Source organism: Meles meles, chromosome 1 (assembly GCF_922984935.1).
Source record: "Meles meles chromosome 1, mMelMel3.1 paternal haplotype, whole genome shotgun sequence".
Taxonomy (NCBI): Eukaryota; Metazoa; Chordata; class Mammalia; order Carnivora; family Mustelidae; genus Meles; species Meles meles.
The window spans coordinates 197,258,874-197,275,546 of record NC_060066.1 but is presented as its reverse complement, the minus strand read 5'-3'; the positions used below and the strand labels follow the sequence as shown (position 1 = coordinate 197,275,546).

The 16,673-nt window shown below is 48.9% G+C and overlaps 1 protein-coding gene across 2 annotated transcripts; it reads left to right on the top strand.

Moving 5' to 3' along the window:
* Nucleotides 1–861: 861 nt before the first annotated feature.
* Nucleotides 862–11,066, top strand: PIGV (phosphatidylinositol glycan anchor biosynthesis class V). 2 transcript variants are annotated; one of them, XM_046002989.1, is made up of 5 exons: nt 862–996; nt 1,999–2,093; nt 4,134–4,268; nt 7,703–8,824; nt 10,181–11,066. In XM_046002989.1, exons 3-5 carry the CDS (start codon nt 4,191–4,193, stop codon nt 10,460–10,462), a joined length of 1,482 nt encoding a protein of 493 aa, XP_045858945.1. In that variant the 5' UTR covers nt 862–996; nt 1,999–2,093; nt 4,134–4,190; the 3' UTR covers nt 10,463–11,066. The 2 variants fall into 2 exon arrangements, with proteins under 2 accessions (XP_045858945.1, XP_045858938.1); XM_046002982.1 differs by having other exon boundaries at nt 990–1,547.
* Nucleotides 11,067–16,673: the final 5,607 nt, after the last annotated feature.

Below are 16,673 nucleotides of genomic sequence, written 5' to 3'. Positions count from 1 at the left end.
GAGATAGCAACCAACCCTTTGTTCCCACCCACACTAATAGCTGTGGCAGAAGATAAACCCCTCCCTCGCCAGGTCTGTGGCCAGAGGCTAACGCAGACCCCAGCTCCGTTTAGACCGCAGATAGCTGAAACCACAGAAGGCTTTGGAATCCTGCGAAACGAGAAATCCACCAACGGAGAAGGATTTATTATCTGTTTCCTTGAAGGAGGGTGCAGAGTTGTTCTAACAGTTTCCGTTACAGGGGTACCCACTGGCCGCTCCTCCCTAACAGCCTTTTTTGTTGAGTTGGCTTCTTGTGCGTTGCTTCTTCTTTTTTGACCCCACTTCCTACACGGACAACTGTTTGAATGAGGAAGAAGAGCCCTGGGGGGCGTTCTCAGCACCGTCCTCATTAGCCACCTGAGGTGGGGCTGAGGATCGAATTAGGACGCACGGTCCCCATTATCTCGAGGAAGGGAAAGGCAGGGGAATCCCCCTACTTTCCTCACACCGGACGCAGGGTGCCACTGCTGGCCACAGAAACCCCAAGGCTCCTCTTTCTATTCAGAGACCATCTATTGTGTGCCAGGCCCTGTGCTGAGCGGTTGACGCCTGACAGCAGGGAAAGTGCGGCTCTGGCTTCCGTGAAGAGGCCCCAAGAGCCTCCTCCGCACAAACACGTCGGGAACTCAGTGGATGTTTGTGGGCTGCAACCAGGAGAGAACGCCGACTCTGCCACAGTAGCACGGACGGGCTAACTGAAGGCGGGGGAGGGGACCTGAGGCGCGTGAAGCGCCGGCGGGAACTCTTCAGGTGTCACCAAGGCGGGAAGGTGCCACCGCGGAGGGCACAGACTCTTGGGGCTAAGGCGTCCCCGCCCCGCGCGCCCGGAGTCAAGATGGCCGCCGCGTAGGGGGGCGGGGCTGCTCCGAGTCCGGGCAGGAGGGGGGCGGGGCCGCCTCGGCGGAGCTGGTGCGCAGGCGCGGGCCGCTCGGGGTCCCGGATGAAGGAGCTGAGGTTCGGGCCCCGCCTGGGACCCTGGGAGGTCGAGATGGGCCGGAGCCATGGACCCGGCGCCAGCTTGGGAGCCTTGGAGTTCTCGGGGGGAGGGAAGTTGTCAAACGGAGGCCGAGGGAAATGGGGCGGAGGCCGCCGACAAGCGGGGAGCCCCGCCCCTCCGCCATAGCGATCTCCCGGTGCCGCCACTTCCTTTACAGCCTCCCGCCCTTCCCTGCCTTCCGGCCGTAGGCCGGCTCTGGCCGGGCCCCGCCGGCCCCCTCGGGAGTAGCCCCAAACCGTGGCCACTTTGGGGAGAGGTGGTTCCCACTGCCCTCCTGGGACTGTGTCCGAAAGGAAAGGGTTAGGATGGGCTTCGGACCTGGCTGGGGCTTGCAGAAGGCGGCCCCTGGCTCGCGACAGCCAGCGATGCTTCTGGTCCTGAGGACCCTGGGTCACGGAGACTTCCCCACTGTACAGAAGACGCTGTCCTACTCCCAAGGGTCCAGGGCTCCAATTCAGGCTTCTCCGGAGTCTGAGCTCTAGGGCCCTCCCTTCCCTAAGCATACCCAGTAAGAGCATGCGCTGTCTTTGGATAAGTATTGGGCTCGAAGTTGGGAGTCCTGGGTTGTTACCATGGCTCTGAAAGAGCACATCCCCTTTGGCCTGGTTGAGGGCGGGTGGGAAGATAATGAGGTTACAGAAGGGAAAAAGGAGATATTCTCTTTAAATATAGCCTAGGGTGTGTCACATGACCCCAATGAGCCTCAGTTTCCACATCCATAAAACGGCGATGGTAATTATACTGGCCTCACAGGGTCTAAACCGTGGAGATTTTTATTAGTCACCACTCTGGGCATATTTATCTCTCAGGAAAATAGAGTAAAACTAGTTGCTCCTAAGCGTCCTGCCAATTCAAGAGTTTGTGATTTCGTAAAGGGGTCATTGGGAAGCGATGTCTTCAACTAGCCCAGAGGGACAACTCATTGGCTTTATTTTGTTTTTACTTGGTTTACCTATAAGCTAAGTGTAGGTTACAAGAATCCTGTGGTCGCTGGGGCTAGAGCTTGACTCTGGAGAGAGGAAAGGAAGAATGGAAGCCTGGTGAAGAGGCAGAGGTGGGTTAAGTGCTTTTCTGTCCCCAACTTTTCTTCTGCATGTGGGTGAGAAGTGAAGGAAGGAAAAAAGTGAATTCACCCTGGGATGGGGAATCAGCGGCTATGTGAGGTTGGCCGTACTGATTTCTACAATTCCTCTCGATTCCGCGAGTCAGATGCTGGAAATGCTGGATGGATTCACAAACTACCGCCGCTCTCCGGGGTTTTCAAAAGCTTGCCTTTGAACTGAATTTTGATGAGCAAACCGGTGTGGCGATGACGGCCCCTCCCTTCCTCCAGGCAGCCTGGTGATGGCGTGAGCAGCAGGCGCCCCCTTGTGCTGAGAAAAGTGTACTGTTGCTATTGGCTAGTCTTGCTCCCTTGATGGAGAAACTGTTTTCTTGTGGTTTCTGTGACTTAGGTCTTACTCTTTTTCTTTTCTTCTTCTTTTTTTTTTTAAGTTTTTATTTATTTGACAGACAGAGATCACAAGTAGGCAGAGAGGCAGGCAGAGAGAGGAGGAAGCAGGCTCCCCGCTGAGCAGAGAGCCCCATGCGGGGCTCCATCCCAGGACCCCAAGATCATGACCTGAGCCGAAGGCAGAGGCTTAACCCATTGAGCCACCCAGGCGCCCGTTAGGTCTTACTCTTAACGTGAGATGTGGCGGGAAGAATACTTAAAGCAGTGATTTTATATTCCGAGCCAGTGAACTGGTGATGCTGTATCTTGTTCTTGCCACTTCCACTCAGTGAGAAACGCAGGCTTGAAATGCCTGTTTGTAATGCCGGACCCAGCGGGTGTAGTTGGGAGCATGACAAAGCCCCTGCCCTCCGGAGCCATGTAAATAAGTCACAGCAGTAAAGACGACGAAGCAGAGTGCAATGAGAGCATATCATATAGTCTAGCGAGCATCAGAGAATTCCAGAAACGAATGATAGCTAAAGATTTGATAGATACTACTCAGATAAGAAAGAAAAGTCTTCCAACCCTCGCTGTTAATTTCCCAGTTGAAATGTTTCATCCTTTAGGGATAGTTCACCCCAAATCATCAGTGAGCTGCCTCTGGTGCTCTGGCCCCCACTTCTGATTTCCCAAACTAGTGTTGCAATGTTCTGTAGGAGCCATTGCTACTTCTTTTAGCCCAAGGAGTTGCCTTTAAAAAAGAAAGAAAGAAAGAAAGAAAAGCCTTGAAGTTCATTCTTTGCCTCAGAATGGCTTCGCAGTTGTTTGTACATTGCTGCCATTCCAACAAAGAGATGGGGAAATAACAGTTTTCTCCATCCCTAGTAGTCGACTCTGTCTTCCCCCCTCAGTTTGTTTTAGCAATGTGAGCTGGCTGAAGCCCTGCTGAGTGGTGGTTTTCTTTTCCTTCTCCACTTAATTTAACAGACCAGCTGAACACACATCAGAGAGCCAGGCTACAGTGTGTAGTCATTATGGTCTTCCAGTTGAGTCCTGTGCCCCACTTTTGGGACTCTGGTTTGGGATCTAGTTTATTATTCTGGGCAAGAGGGAAAGGGCACACACCAAATAATAGCAACCACAACATGGATTTAGTGGTACTTCTTCACACTTTCATCCCCTTCACCATCATGACAATTTTGTGAGAGAAAATAGTCTGGGGGGGGAAAAAAACCCAAAAAGCCAACAGTAGTCTGATCCCATTTTATACCTAAAAGACCTGAGGCTCAGAAGGTCTGAATAAGAACTTGCGAGTAACAAAGTCAGGATTTGAAACCAGGCCTTTAGTTCCTGCACAGGGGTACCCAACAGGCTTTTGAAGATTTTCTGTGAGCCTAGCTACAATTTCATGCCTATCCGTGTAGAATTTTCCTGACAATACAGTGCTTCCAGGTGACACCCAAGTGGTCCCATCTGCCTTCAAGATGCTTTTCCCTCATCTGGACAGGACAGTTGGGCAATTAAGTTTGCCATGTAATGCTGAAGGGGAAATCTCCTGTGAAGAATGCTTTCAAGAATTTACTTTTGTGGGAAAAAAAAATAACAATAATTTACTTTCGGCCCATGTGTGACATTTCCTCCTTGGGTTTTGGAGTTTAGAAGCCTGCGGGAGCTCAGTCTGAGCAGCAACACCCCTGAGTTCCCGGTGGTGAGAGGATGTGGCCCCTGGACCCGTCCAGGAAAGAGGTGCTGAGGTTTGCAGTCAGCTGCCGTGTCCTGACTCTGGTGCTGCAGGTCAGTCTCTGATCTTTTGTCCTGAACTTGCTGTTGCCACATGACTGAGCTAGGCACTAAGAATCATCCCCATATTCTTTCTGCCTCCCAGGTGTGTCCTTCCATGTGGTTGGAACCATAGATATCTACACCTGATAACCGAAAGGTGGGCAGGACTCTTAGAAATGGTCTCTGGTGTTTTTTTTTATAGATTTTATTTATTTATTTTTTAAAGTAAACTCCATGTCCAACGTGGAGCTCGAACTTATGACCCCAAGATCAAGAGTTGCATGCTCTGCCAAGTGAGCCAGCCAGGCGCCCCAGAAATGGTCTATTAATCCTTTGTTTTACACATGAAGGAACAGAGGCCCAGAAAGGTTCAATGGCTTCCACAAAGTTGCACAGCAAGTTAGAGAAGGGCCAGAATCAGAACCCAGCCTTCCTAACTCCTGAACTAGTGGTCTTTCCAGTGGGCCATGGGGTTCTGTAACCAGGGATGCCTTTAAGGCACGACAGCCCAAGGCATCGGCCTGGGTCCCCTTACCAGGAAACAGCACAGTGTCAGTCAGTTGAGTGGCACTGTCCTGGGACCATCTGTGTGTATTCAGTTAGTCAGCAATGTCCCCAGGTGTCTCCCCTTGCTGTCTCACCCACCACAACCCTCAGAATGCATTTGCACTTTTGCAACTTCCTTTCCCCTCCAAGGCTCCTCTTGATACATATTTTAACCAATTTTCGCATATATATGAATTCTGTCTGGTGCCCAGCACAGTGCTCAGTGCTTAGTATGTGCTCAGTATGTGTTGTTGAAAGTCTGTCAGCAATGCAGTGGTGTTATATTAGCATAATTATGTGTGCTTTTTCCACAGATGTCATTTTCTCAGGGTTCTCCTTCTCCTTTCTGGAAATCTCCTTTCTCCCTTCCTGCACTATGACGCCTAGCACCCTCTGTGGGGCCCAGGTTTAGTTAAAAGTAGCTTCAGCTTGGAGACTAGGGCTGTTATCTGTGACTGTCACTCCTGTCCCATTCGTTTTCACTGTTTAAAGTGGCCTGATAAAGAAACTGACCAAAAAGAGAAAGTCTTAAGAATGGGGTTATATCGCAGTTGTGGGGCTGGGAAAACAGACCCAGTGATGGCTTTGAACAGTATCAGATGAGTGATTACCAGGCCCCTGCGGGGGTGGGGGCTGGTGAACTGGCATCTGGGATAGGGAAGCAAGACTAATTCAGATAGTGATTTGGAAATGAGTATGTCTCCTATCCTCTCCTCTCAGTCTACCACAGATTGTATTAAGTTGTGTGCTCTGTTCCAAGAACTGTGCTAGGTGGTGGGAAGGAAAAGTCACAGTCTCTTTTCCTTTGAGTAGCTAACAATCTAATGACAATCTAATGACGCAGAAAGACATTTAACAATAACGCTATTTCATTATCCCTCTCTCTCCCCCATCACCCTTCCAGCTTTAACGCTCATGCCGTCAGATGTTCGCCCCAGTTACCCTTCACTCTTGCTGTCATCTCTGTTAGTGACAGCTCATTCCTCTTCATTCCTTGAAGGTTTAAGCTCCTGATTCACTGTTGTGCTTTCCAGCACTCCTGTTAATTTCTTGGCGGTTTCAATATTAATAAAGCTGATAGGACTAACCACTATCTCCTATCTTTCCAGCTCACTCCCTCTGAGTACCCCAGTTCTAACGGCTTTTCCATCCCCTTAGGACTTAGAATCCACTGATTCTACCACTGTTTCACTGTGCCTCATTTACCTTCTGGCTTCCGCACCCCTTCTTTCCCAGCTAGATTCCATGATCCACCAGGCACACGTGCACAACTCGCTCGCTCCCTTCTCCCCGGCTTAGTCACAAGACAGAGGCCCAGGCACAGTTCAGTTTCGTTCTCTCTCTACTTCTGCATCATGCCCAGAGAGAAACAAACAGCTGTATTGACTAGTTGCTTTCTCTTCAAGATCTTTGGCCAACATGAGTCTTTAGTGCTACCTGGAGATCTTAGTGTATTTCCCTGGCCCATTCACCCTGACATTCGCTCAAATTATTCTGCACATCAGAGTCACTTGGGGGAGCTTAAAAAAACAAAAAACAAAAAAACTCAATGCCCAGGCTGTATCCCATACCAGTTAAATCATTAATCCTGGGGGAGGGACCCAGCCATGCAGACATCAGTATTTTTGAAACTCCCTGGGTGATTCCAGTGCACAGCCTATTTTGAGAACTAGGGGTCACAGAGGACTTATTTTACATGTTTATCTTTTTTTTTTTAATTACATGTTTATCTTTTAATTCAAGTCCCTAACACCTTTTCCCCGGCTTGCTTCCCTGAGTGAAGAGTCAAAAATAGATGTAATCCAAATTGACCTTGTGTGTGCTCCCCCCACATTCATCCCATGCGTGGCACCCGGGTGCCTTCGCTGCTGAAGCAGGCCGAGCCCTGCTGTCCTGCCTGAGCCTTGCTCCTCCGCCTGTGTAGCAGTTCCTACCCGCCTTGTGCCTGCTCCAGTGATTCTCCCCTCGCCCCTGCTTACTAAGTGGTGTCCTTTCCACTGGATTGTCCCCATTCACAAATACTTCTCTCCCACATCGCCATTCACCTACTACCCCATTTACAGCCAAACTTGTCCAGATGGTTATCTGCTTTCCTTCTCCCCTTCTCTGCTGAGCCCAGTCTCGGCAGTCTTCTCTAGCCTCCACTCCACTGAAACAGCTCTTGTCAAACTTAACTAGTGACCTACACATTTCTAAATCCAGCAGTCACTTTTCAGTCCTTGTCTTCCTTTTTTTTTTTTTTTTAAAGATTTTATTTATTTGACAGAGCGAGCGATCACAAGTAGAGAGGCAGGCGGAGAGAGAGGGAGGAGCAAGCTCCCTGCTGAGCAGGATCTCAGCACCCTGAGATCATGACCTGAGCCAAAGGCAGAGGCTTAACCCACTGAGCCACCCAGGCGCCCCAGTCCCCATCTTCCTTGACCTATTAGCAGCATTTAACAGAATTGATCACAACCGTGCTTCACTTGGTTCTAAGACACCCTGCTCTCCTGGTTTTCTTCATACCTCGATGACTGTTCCTTCTTTATCTTCATTCTGGATTCTTACTCTCCTTCAGGCCTCTAAACATTGACACATTCAGGGCCCAATCCTCAGATCTCTTTTCTCTAGCCCTGCGTCCTTCCTCCCCAGGTGATCTCATTCAGTCCCATGCCTTTAAATACCTTCTGTGCACTTAGGACATCTGAACTTACGTCTCCAGCCCTGATCGCTCTCCTGACCCTCAGACTCCTGTGTCTGCCTCGTTGACCTCTGCCCTGGAATGTGTAACTCAAGCTTAGCTAGTCTAGAACTGAACTCCTGATTGTCCTCCAACAAGTCTGTTCTTCCTCATTTTATGATATGGTAATTCTTTCCTTCCACTTGCTCAACTGAAATCCCAGTTCTCCTTCATCCCGCAGGCTCTCTTCAATGCCATCATCCCCGATCACCATGCAGAAGCCTTCTCTCCTCCTCGCCTCACCCCCTCAGGCTCCGTGGACCAAATTGTCGAAGGTCTTCTGGGTGGCCTGTCTCACTGGGATGCTGAACACTTCCTATTCATTGCTGAGCGTGGCTATCTGTATGAGCACAACTTCGCCTTCTTCCCTGGCTTCCCCCTGGCTCTCTTGGTAGGAGCTGAACTACTGAGGCCCCTGTGGCCATTGCTGAACCTACGAAGTCGCCTGTTAATCTCAGTAGCACTGCTCAATTCCTTGTTCTCCGTGCTGGCTGCTCTCGCACTTCACGACCTGGGCTGTCTCGTTTTGCGCTGTCCCTGCCAGGCCTTTTATGGAGCCCTACTCTTCTGCCTCAGCCCCGCCAACGTCTTCCTGGCAGCTGGTTACTCAGAAGCTTTGTTTGCCCTCCTGACGTTCAGTGCCATGGGACAGCTGGAAAGGGGCCGAAGCTGGACTAGTGGCCTCCTCTTTGCCCTTGCCACTGGCGTACGCTCCAACGGGCTGGTCAACATTGGCTTCCTCGTATATTCTCAGTGCCAAGGCTTTCTGTCCTCTCCCATGGTGCTGAATCCTCTGAGACCACTCTTGAAACTGATGGGCTCTGTATTCCTGTCTGTGTTCACGCTTGGCCTTCCCTTTGCTCTCTTTCAGTATTATGGCTATACCCAATTCTGTCTGTCAGGCTCAGTCCGCCCCATCCCAGAGCCCTTGCGGCAGTTAGCCATGGACAAGGGTTACCGGACCGTGGAGGGAAATGAGCCGCCTTGGTGCTCCTGGGAACTGCCCCTAATATATAGCTATATCCAGGATATCTACTGGAATGTTGGCTTTTTGAGATACTATGAGCTCAAGCAGGTGCCCAATTTCCTCCTGGCCACACCCATGGCTATGCTGGTTGCCTGGGCAACATGGACATATGTGACCACACACCCTTGGCTCTGCGTTACGCTTGGGATGCAAAGGAGCAAGAACAGTAAGACCCCAGAGCAACCCGGCCGGGGATTCCTCAGCCCTCGGGTGTTTGTGTACCTGGTCCATGCCGCGGCGCTGGCGCTGTTTGGCGGTCTCTGCATGCACGTTCAGGTGAGCGGGGTTCCTGGCCGGGGCAAAGGTGTGACTACAGGCAAGACCCCCTGGCCAAGGTCAAGGAAGACTGTTCGCTTCTTCCCATTTGAGTGACCTGTGCCTAATTTATTCATTTTCCAGCTATTAGGGGGTTTTCTTTGTCCAGACGCTGGGTCAGACCACCGAGGAATGGAACATGAGTGAGGCAGGATTGCTTCCGTCATGGGTCTCATGGTAGATGGGGAGGCAGACACTTCACAGATAAAATTCTAGTTCAGTGGGATGGGAGAAGAGTTGCTGTTTTGAGGTAAAGGATTGTGGAAACACAGAGGAAAAAGTAGCTAATAGACTGAAAGAGTCGAGGAGGGTGTCCTATGAAGGCTGGGTCCTAAAGAGTAGGAAGGAATTGCATTTAAGAAGCAGAGGAAGAGTATTCTGGGCAAATGAGGGGTGCGTGCAAAGATGCAACAGTCGTGGAAGGACCTGAAGTGACAGATAAAGGAGTCAGCGCAGAGGAGAGCGCGGGACCTTCCCAGACTGCACGGGTTACACCCAGTGCCTCCTTGGGTGTTGACTTAAGGTACTCTCAGCCCTGGCGGGTGCTCAGTCTTTCGAGGAGATCCCTTGTGTCATGCTTGGGGTGGGAGGGGGCGATAGAGGGGTGGGAAGCCTTTGATACTTTTCATTTTTTTATTCCTGGCTCTGGCCCCGGTTCCCACATAACCCTGAGGAAGTCGTAGTCCTCCATGCCAGCCGCTCCCTAACAGCTTCTGCCTCTTGGAGGCGCACATTGGCTGTTCGTAAAGTTCTCTGGGCTGTGTGGATAAGAGGCACAGGGGAAACAGAACGTAGCATTCTGTGTTTGTAGCTGGATTAACTGGTAGAGCGAGTGCCGGCACAGCTTGGAGTTTCCAGCTTAGATGAGGGAGGCCATGTGGAGGCTTGGCTCTGAACTCCCCTAGGACGGAAAATGTTGAACCGCAGGATGCCCTGCCCCCCTTCCTTCTGTTCTGCCAACCCCAGGGCATGAGGGAACCTCTTCAGGTTCCCAAAGCCCCATGTCACAGCCTAGTGGTTAGAGTCCCGGCCCTAGGCTACAATTGGACCTCGTAGGTTTTAGTATTGATTGGCCCATGACTGTGGTAATTAGTCTGTGGCTTTGCTTATTTGTAGCATCGAGGTCACCTGGCTGGTGTCACACACAGCTCTTTATAAGGCAGATCCTAAGTTCTGCTGAATCTCTTTTCCAGAACAATACCTTTCTAGTCATGGGGCTGTAGTTGACCCAGCAGCAGGGAAGCCCCGAGCTGGTTCAGTGTGAAGCAGTGATAGTCCAATAAATGAGTGGGTTTTCCCCCCTCTTATGATTTCCAGGTTCTCACCAGGTTTCTGGGTTCCTCCACTCCTCTCGTGTACTGGTTTCCAGCTTATTTGCTTCATAATCAGGAGCCACTGCTGAGATCCCTAGAGACCGTGCCTTGGAAGCCCCGTGTAGGGGACTCCCTACAAGGACAAATGGTCCCCAGAAATTCCATCATGGGACTTTTATACAGCTGGAAAACCTGTTCTCTAGTCACACGATGCATTCTGGGCTACTTCCTGTCTTACTGGCTCCTGGGACTGCTCCTACATTGCAACTTCCTACCTTGGACATGACCTGGAGTCTCAAGGGCTTGGAAGTACAGATCCACACTGGGACTGTCTGTGTTGCCCCGGGACCCTTGCTCTGTCCTTTGGGAACCTCCAGTCTCTCTGAAGGCTGGTCAGGAACGGAAGAAGTGTGAGCCACTGGAGAGCCCCGTCTGGTCCGGCTATGGCAAATTTTAGAGTAGTACCTATTTTCTCTGTAAGTGAAGAAATCTCATTCTCCAAGTCTAAAGTACACTTGCATTTGTCTGTCAACCAAGCATAGCGGAGATAGTTGTAAACTTTAAAGTATTTAAATGTCAATGTCAATGTAAATGTTTAAATGTCAGTCTCATCAAAGCTCTAGCTAATAGGCTGGTAGTAGTCCACACGTGATGGTGGAGGCCTGAACAGTGTCCTGGCAGTAGTAAGTAAAGTAGGACCATCTTTTTAAAATGGGACCTTGTTTCTGAATATTTTCATGATTTGTTCATTTATTTATATGAAAAATCTTACAAAGATATGCAAATTAAACAACTTTTGGTTATGCATGCAGTGACTTATGTATTTATTTGTTTGTTTTTAAGTAGGGGTCACACTGGACAGGACTTGAACTCATGACTGTAAGATCAAGACCTGAGCTGAGAGTAAGAGTCGGACACTTAACTTGGCTAAGCCACCCAGGTGCCCCCGAATTACATGTTTTTGTTTTGTTTTGCTTTGTCTTGGTTTTTTTTAGATTTTATTTATTTTTCAGAGAGCAAGCAAGAGAGAAAGAGAGCAACAAGTAGGGGGAACGGCAGGCAGAAAAGGAGAAGCAGGAGCCCGATGCGGGACTTGATTCCGGGACCGTGGGATCATGGCCTGAGCTGGAGGCAGACGCTTAACTGACTGAGCCACCCAGGTGTCCCTGAATTACATTTTTTAAAAATAATAGGGAATACTTAGGGGTAATGTCAAAAAAGAACATGGTACACAGAACCAGGAGACCTGGATTCTAGTCCTCTCAGTAAAATCCCACTTATCAGCTGTGTGACCTCGGGAGGGTTTTTACAGCCTTACTGACCTCTTCTGAAACTGGGGGAAATGAGGCGAGGGGGGTGGGTCATAGAATCTAGTAGATCCCTTTCGGCTCTAAGATCTTGAGACCTGCCTTAAGCAATGGCATCCTCCCAGTCTGAACACTTATGGAGAGGCTCAAACATGTGATTTTACACAAGCCGTCCAGTTCTCTTGCTTTCAGTGCTCAGAACTCTCCCTCTTCAGGTGCAACTCCAAGGCGTAACTTCAGTGACCCTTCCTTTGAATGAGGGAAAGCAGTGACGCGTAGCCAATCAGGCTCCCTATCCTGTGGAAATAAATCTGTGCCGGGCAAGTAAGCAGTTAAAAGTGGTGACTGGTTTTCCTGCCGTGCCTGAGTGCCTGTGCTTGCTTAATGGGTAGACATGGGTCGGAGGAGCCAACGAGGCAGCGTGAATTGATGAATTGTGGCTAAGTCCAAGGTTGAATGAAATGGTATCTTCCTGGCCCCCATTTGGTTAGGAGCCCATCACTGTACTGGTAGGAAGAGCGGTGACTCCTGCTGAGCTATTGTGCTCGTTCTTTGAGCAAGGTTAGAGGCTCTGCAACATCACCACTCATTCCCTATTGGAAATTCCAACAAGCAGAAACGTCAAAATAGATGGGTAATCATAGCTTCTGGAGGGCACTGAGAATTGGAATTTTGACACACTCCCTCTGACCATGACAGAAAGCTGAACTTGCCAGCTTCAGGGAAGCTCCTGGCTGAGCCCCAGCACCCTCTGTCAGAGCTTCTAGTCAGCCTGGCCAATAAGCATTTCCCATCCACCGTCCCAGCTTTAGCACAGCTGAGAGCATTTGGTCCAGAGTCAAATGCTTCTGAAAATGTACACACAGTTCGGGGCAGCCCTCTGCCTTCTGCCAAGACACCCGAGTGCCCTTCTTGGCAGAAGAGGATAACCCCTGCCCTAGTGTCCCTCCAGCTGGCAGAAACTGTTTCCTCCCTCCTCACCAACAGCTGCAAATCCAGGGACTTCCACCGGGTGTGCAAGAAGACTTGAGGTCCTGTTTCAGCCCTGCATCGCAGAGGTAGGAGCTCTAGATCCTTTGCTGTCTTGGATTCTCCTCTTTACCTCTTTTTTGGGGGATAATCAGGATGGATCGCTCCTCAGAACAAATAATTTCAAGGACCAGAAACCCTATAAGTGGAAATCCTACCTTCTCAATTAATGCCAAGCAACCAAAGGAACCAAACTCTTGGTATTCTGCAAAGGCCATTGTGGTTACAGTTAATCATAGAGGAGATAACTGAGGACCTCGGCTTGGTGAACGCACCTGGTGTGTAACCTGGAGACAGACACAGTTTTCTCTCTGAACTTGGAGGGATCTAGTTGCTATTCTCCAAGGATCTAAGGAATGGGCTGATTTTTACGGCCAGCAGCTGTCCTTTTACCATCCTATTAACAGTCTTTAATAGTCTGGGAGAGGGACATGAAGGGCCCAAGGCAGGAAGCTTCCTGTTTACCCTGAGGCCTAACAATGCTGCAGCTGGGTTGGGCGTCTACAATTTCAGAGAAAAGTCATTTCCTTCGGAGACCCAGCTAAAACAGAAACCAGACGCTTCTATACACCCAAGAAGTGGATGCTTTTTTGTTCTTTAATGAAGGTGGGAGGAAAGGGAGTGTTTGACATGTCTTTACCAGTCCCCTTGGGGAAAAATTACTTTTTCTAAACAGACCTTCTCACCTTCATCTAAAAATGTAGTGTGTGCAGGCTCAGAGGGTTTGAAATTGATCAATTCTTTCAATAATTGTTTATGAATGGCTATTTTAGGGACTGAAGATGACTTGCCACACATCCCGTCCTCAAATAATTCTCTAATAGAGTTGGTAGCAGAGACACAGAAACTTTCATCAAGATAGAAACTGGTAGGGGCACCTGCGTGGCTCAGTCAGTTAAGCCTCTGCCTTTGGCTCAGGTCATGATCTTGGGGTCCTGGGATCGAGCCCCCCATCCAGCTTCCCCACAGGAAGTCTGTCCCTCTCCCTCTGTTCCGCCCCCAACTCGTGCTGTCTCTCTCTCTCTCCCAAATAAATAAAATCTTTTTTTTAAAAGATTTTATTTATCTATTTGTCAGAGAGAGAGAGATCACATACAAGCAGGCAGAGGCAGATAGAGAAGCAGGCTCCCCATGGAGCAAGGAGCCCGATGTGGGACTCGATCCCAAAACCCTGGGATCATGACCCTAGCCAAAGGCAGCAACTTAACCGACTGAGCCACCCAGGCGTCCCCCAAATAAATAAATAAAATCTTTAAAAAAAGAAAGAAAGAAAGAAACTGGTAAATTCTGGGGACCGAAGAGCCACTTAAACTTCTTGCTCTGTACCTCTCCCCTTGAACTTTCTATAAGGAGGAGGAATTAAAGTTTTGCTTGTATGCTTACGAAAAGATAAGTGAGACACAGAGTAAGCCCTCTATAAATTCACACAAGGTGGAGATCCCTTCAAGTTTGGTATACCCGAACAGACTTGGCGGGGAAATAGCCCTTGAGCTGGCCTCTGAAAGACAGGGAGGATTTGAAAGTTAAGGGTAGAGAGTGAGTTATAAGAAGCAGGCAGCCAAACAGGACAGGGAGAGCTCAGTTTGAGTAGAACTGAGGGATGGTCACTGAGAGCTACTATGTACTCATGTATAAACCCGAGCCAGATCCTGAATCTCTGAGCCTCCTTCACTCATCTGTGAAATGTGCATAACTCTGTCTACCTCTTAGCTATGAATAACATGTCTCAGGGTTGTCGTGGAAATTGAAGGAGAAGCACGGGGAACAGTATGACACAGGAGTAGCTGCACGCTTGGGCCGTGCTGAGTTTAATGCCGGCAGCACATTCATGTGCCAGGAAATGTGCAAGTGGAGACAACGAGCGAGGTCAGGGAGCCATCCACACAAGACACGATTGTCACAGAGGCCAGGATCGGATGGACTGTCAAAAGGAAGAGTGTAGAGAGAGAAGGAGAACCTGTGAGACCTTGGGCGAGTGACTCAACTTCTCTACACCTGTTGTCTCACCCTGAAAATGGGGGCGATTGTACCTACCACGCAGAGTAGTTAGGAGGATTAAATGAGATACTAGATAAAGCACTAACGCAGCACCTGGCCCGTAGTAAGAACTTGGTGCGTGGTGCCTGTCCTCTTCCTTCTCTTCCTCCTCCTCATCATCATTAGAGGACAAGAAAATAATAATATTAGGGAAGGGGGAGTTTCAAAAAGAAAGAAATGGTGACCAAAGCCATATGCTGTTAAGGAAAGGATGAGAAGAGCTATTGGATTTAAGGATTAAGGATATTATTCAAGATAGACTCACTGCTGGTCTAGTGCAGGTTTGGGGAGGGAGGCCTGTTCTACTCAGTCATTCCGGACGCAGGCTCCTTCCATTGTGTGACTCTCCCCTCCTCTAGATGCTCAGAGTCCTCTGCTTTTGGAGAGGTTTTAAGAGGCCAGGCCTGGGAGAGGGACACATCACTTCCATTTCTCACCACCAGCCGGACCTCAGTCGCCCAACACATCTAACTGCAAAGGGAGGCCGGGAAGGAGGGCTGCCCAATGAGACACGGAATGCCTGGTGAAATTTGAATTTGGGGTAAACAGATATTTTTTTCAGTAGAATTATGTCCCAAATGTTCCACAGGACATACTTATACTAAAAGAGTCTTTGTTGTTTATCTGAAATTCAAATTTCACTGGGCATCCTGTGTTTTTATTTGCTAAATCTGGCAACCCTACTGGAACATGAAGTCTGGATGTGGGTTTAAGAAGAAGAAAACACAGATTTTTGTGTGTCCCCGCCTGCTTCAGTCAGTCTTTCTGAGCCAGATACCTGTTTTTGCTCTTCTCACAGAACACTCACCCCTTCCCAAGGGAGATAACCCCACATCCAGTGATTATATTCAGCTCCGAGTCTCTCCGTCAGCTTCCGATATGGTTCCTTATGAATTAAAAAAACAAAATATACAATGATAGACCAAGACTAGCCTCAATACAAACATCAGTCCAGGAAAGGAAAGAACTGGTCCAAAGCAGTTCCAAATCCCCACTGGTCAGACTGACAAAGCCCTCTTCCCTGCAGCCGGGCGTTCCTTGATTAGACCCTGATTAGTTCTAGGAGGGACTCCTTTGTCCAGTGTTCTCCGTGCCTCCTGGCTGTGCCCTCTGGCCCCTTGACTATCCTTCATGGCCACATCCCAGGTGGGCTTTGCAGAGTATGATTTCCTCGGAGAATGTGCAGCTCTCACGGTTCACTTCCTGCTGGTGCAAGCATGGGGGCCTAAAAGTTTTGGTTTTTTTTTTTTCTAAAGCTTTTGTTTATTTATTTGACAGAGAGAGATCACAAGTAGGCAGGGGGTGGGGAAGCAGGCTCCCCGCTGAGCAGAGAACCCAATGCACGGCTTGATCCCAGGACCCCGAGACCATGACCTGAGTTGAAGGCAGAGCCTTAACCTGCTGAGCCACACAGGTGCCCCCTAAAAGTTATTTTAAATCTTAGCCAGCCAGAGGTATCCATGCTCGTGTGTGTGTGGGGGGGGACATTAAAATGTACATAACATAAAATTGACCATTTAATCAGTTACACCCTAATTGTAAAGATCAGTGGCATTAGTGTATTCATGTTGTCATGCAATAATCACCCCCATCCATCTCTGGAACGTCTTCATCTTCCCAAACTAAAACTTGATACCCAGCAGTAACTCCCCATTCCCCCTACGCCCCCAGACTCTAGCAATCATCATTCTTCTTCGTCTCTATGAATCTGACTACTCTATCATCATCTTTGTCCTTTTGCGACGAGCTTATTTCACTTCACGTAATGTCTTCAAGGTTCATCCATATTGTAGCATGTGTCAAAGTGTCCTTTCTTTTTATGGCTGAAACATTCCGTTGTATGAATACACATTTTGTTTATCCATTCATCTGTCAATGGATATTTTCGTTGCTTCTGCCTTTTGACTATTATGAATATTACTGCTATGAACATTGGTAGATAAGTATCTGTTCAAGTCCCTGCTCTCAATTCTTTTAGATATATACCCAGAATTGGAATTTCTGGATCATATATCTAATTTTTTGAGGAACTGTTGTGCTGTGTTCTACAGCAGCTGCCCAATTTTACATTCCCACTAGCAATGTCCAAGGGCTCAAATTTCTCCACATCCTCACCAGCACTTG

Bases quoted from the DNA above. Each gene is read 5' to 3' on its own strand.
- PIGV (XM_046002989.1), top strand. From the start codon at position 4,191: ATGTGGCCCCTGGACCCGTCCAGGAAAGAGGTGCTGAGGTTTGCAGTC. The intron at 4,269-7,702 runs GTCAGTCTCTGA...TTCATCCCGCAG, and splicing joins TCCTGACTCTGGTGCTGCAG to GCTCTCTTCAATGCCATCAT. The intron at 8,825-10,180 runs GTGAGCGGGGTT...TATGATTTCCAG, and splicing joins GTCTCTGCATGCACGTTCAG to GTTCTCACCAGGTTTCTGGG.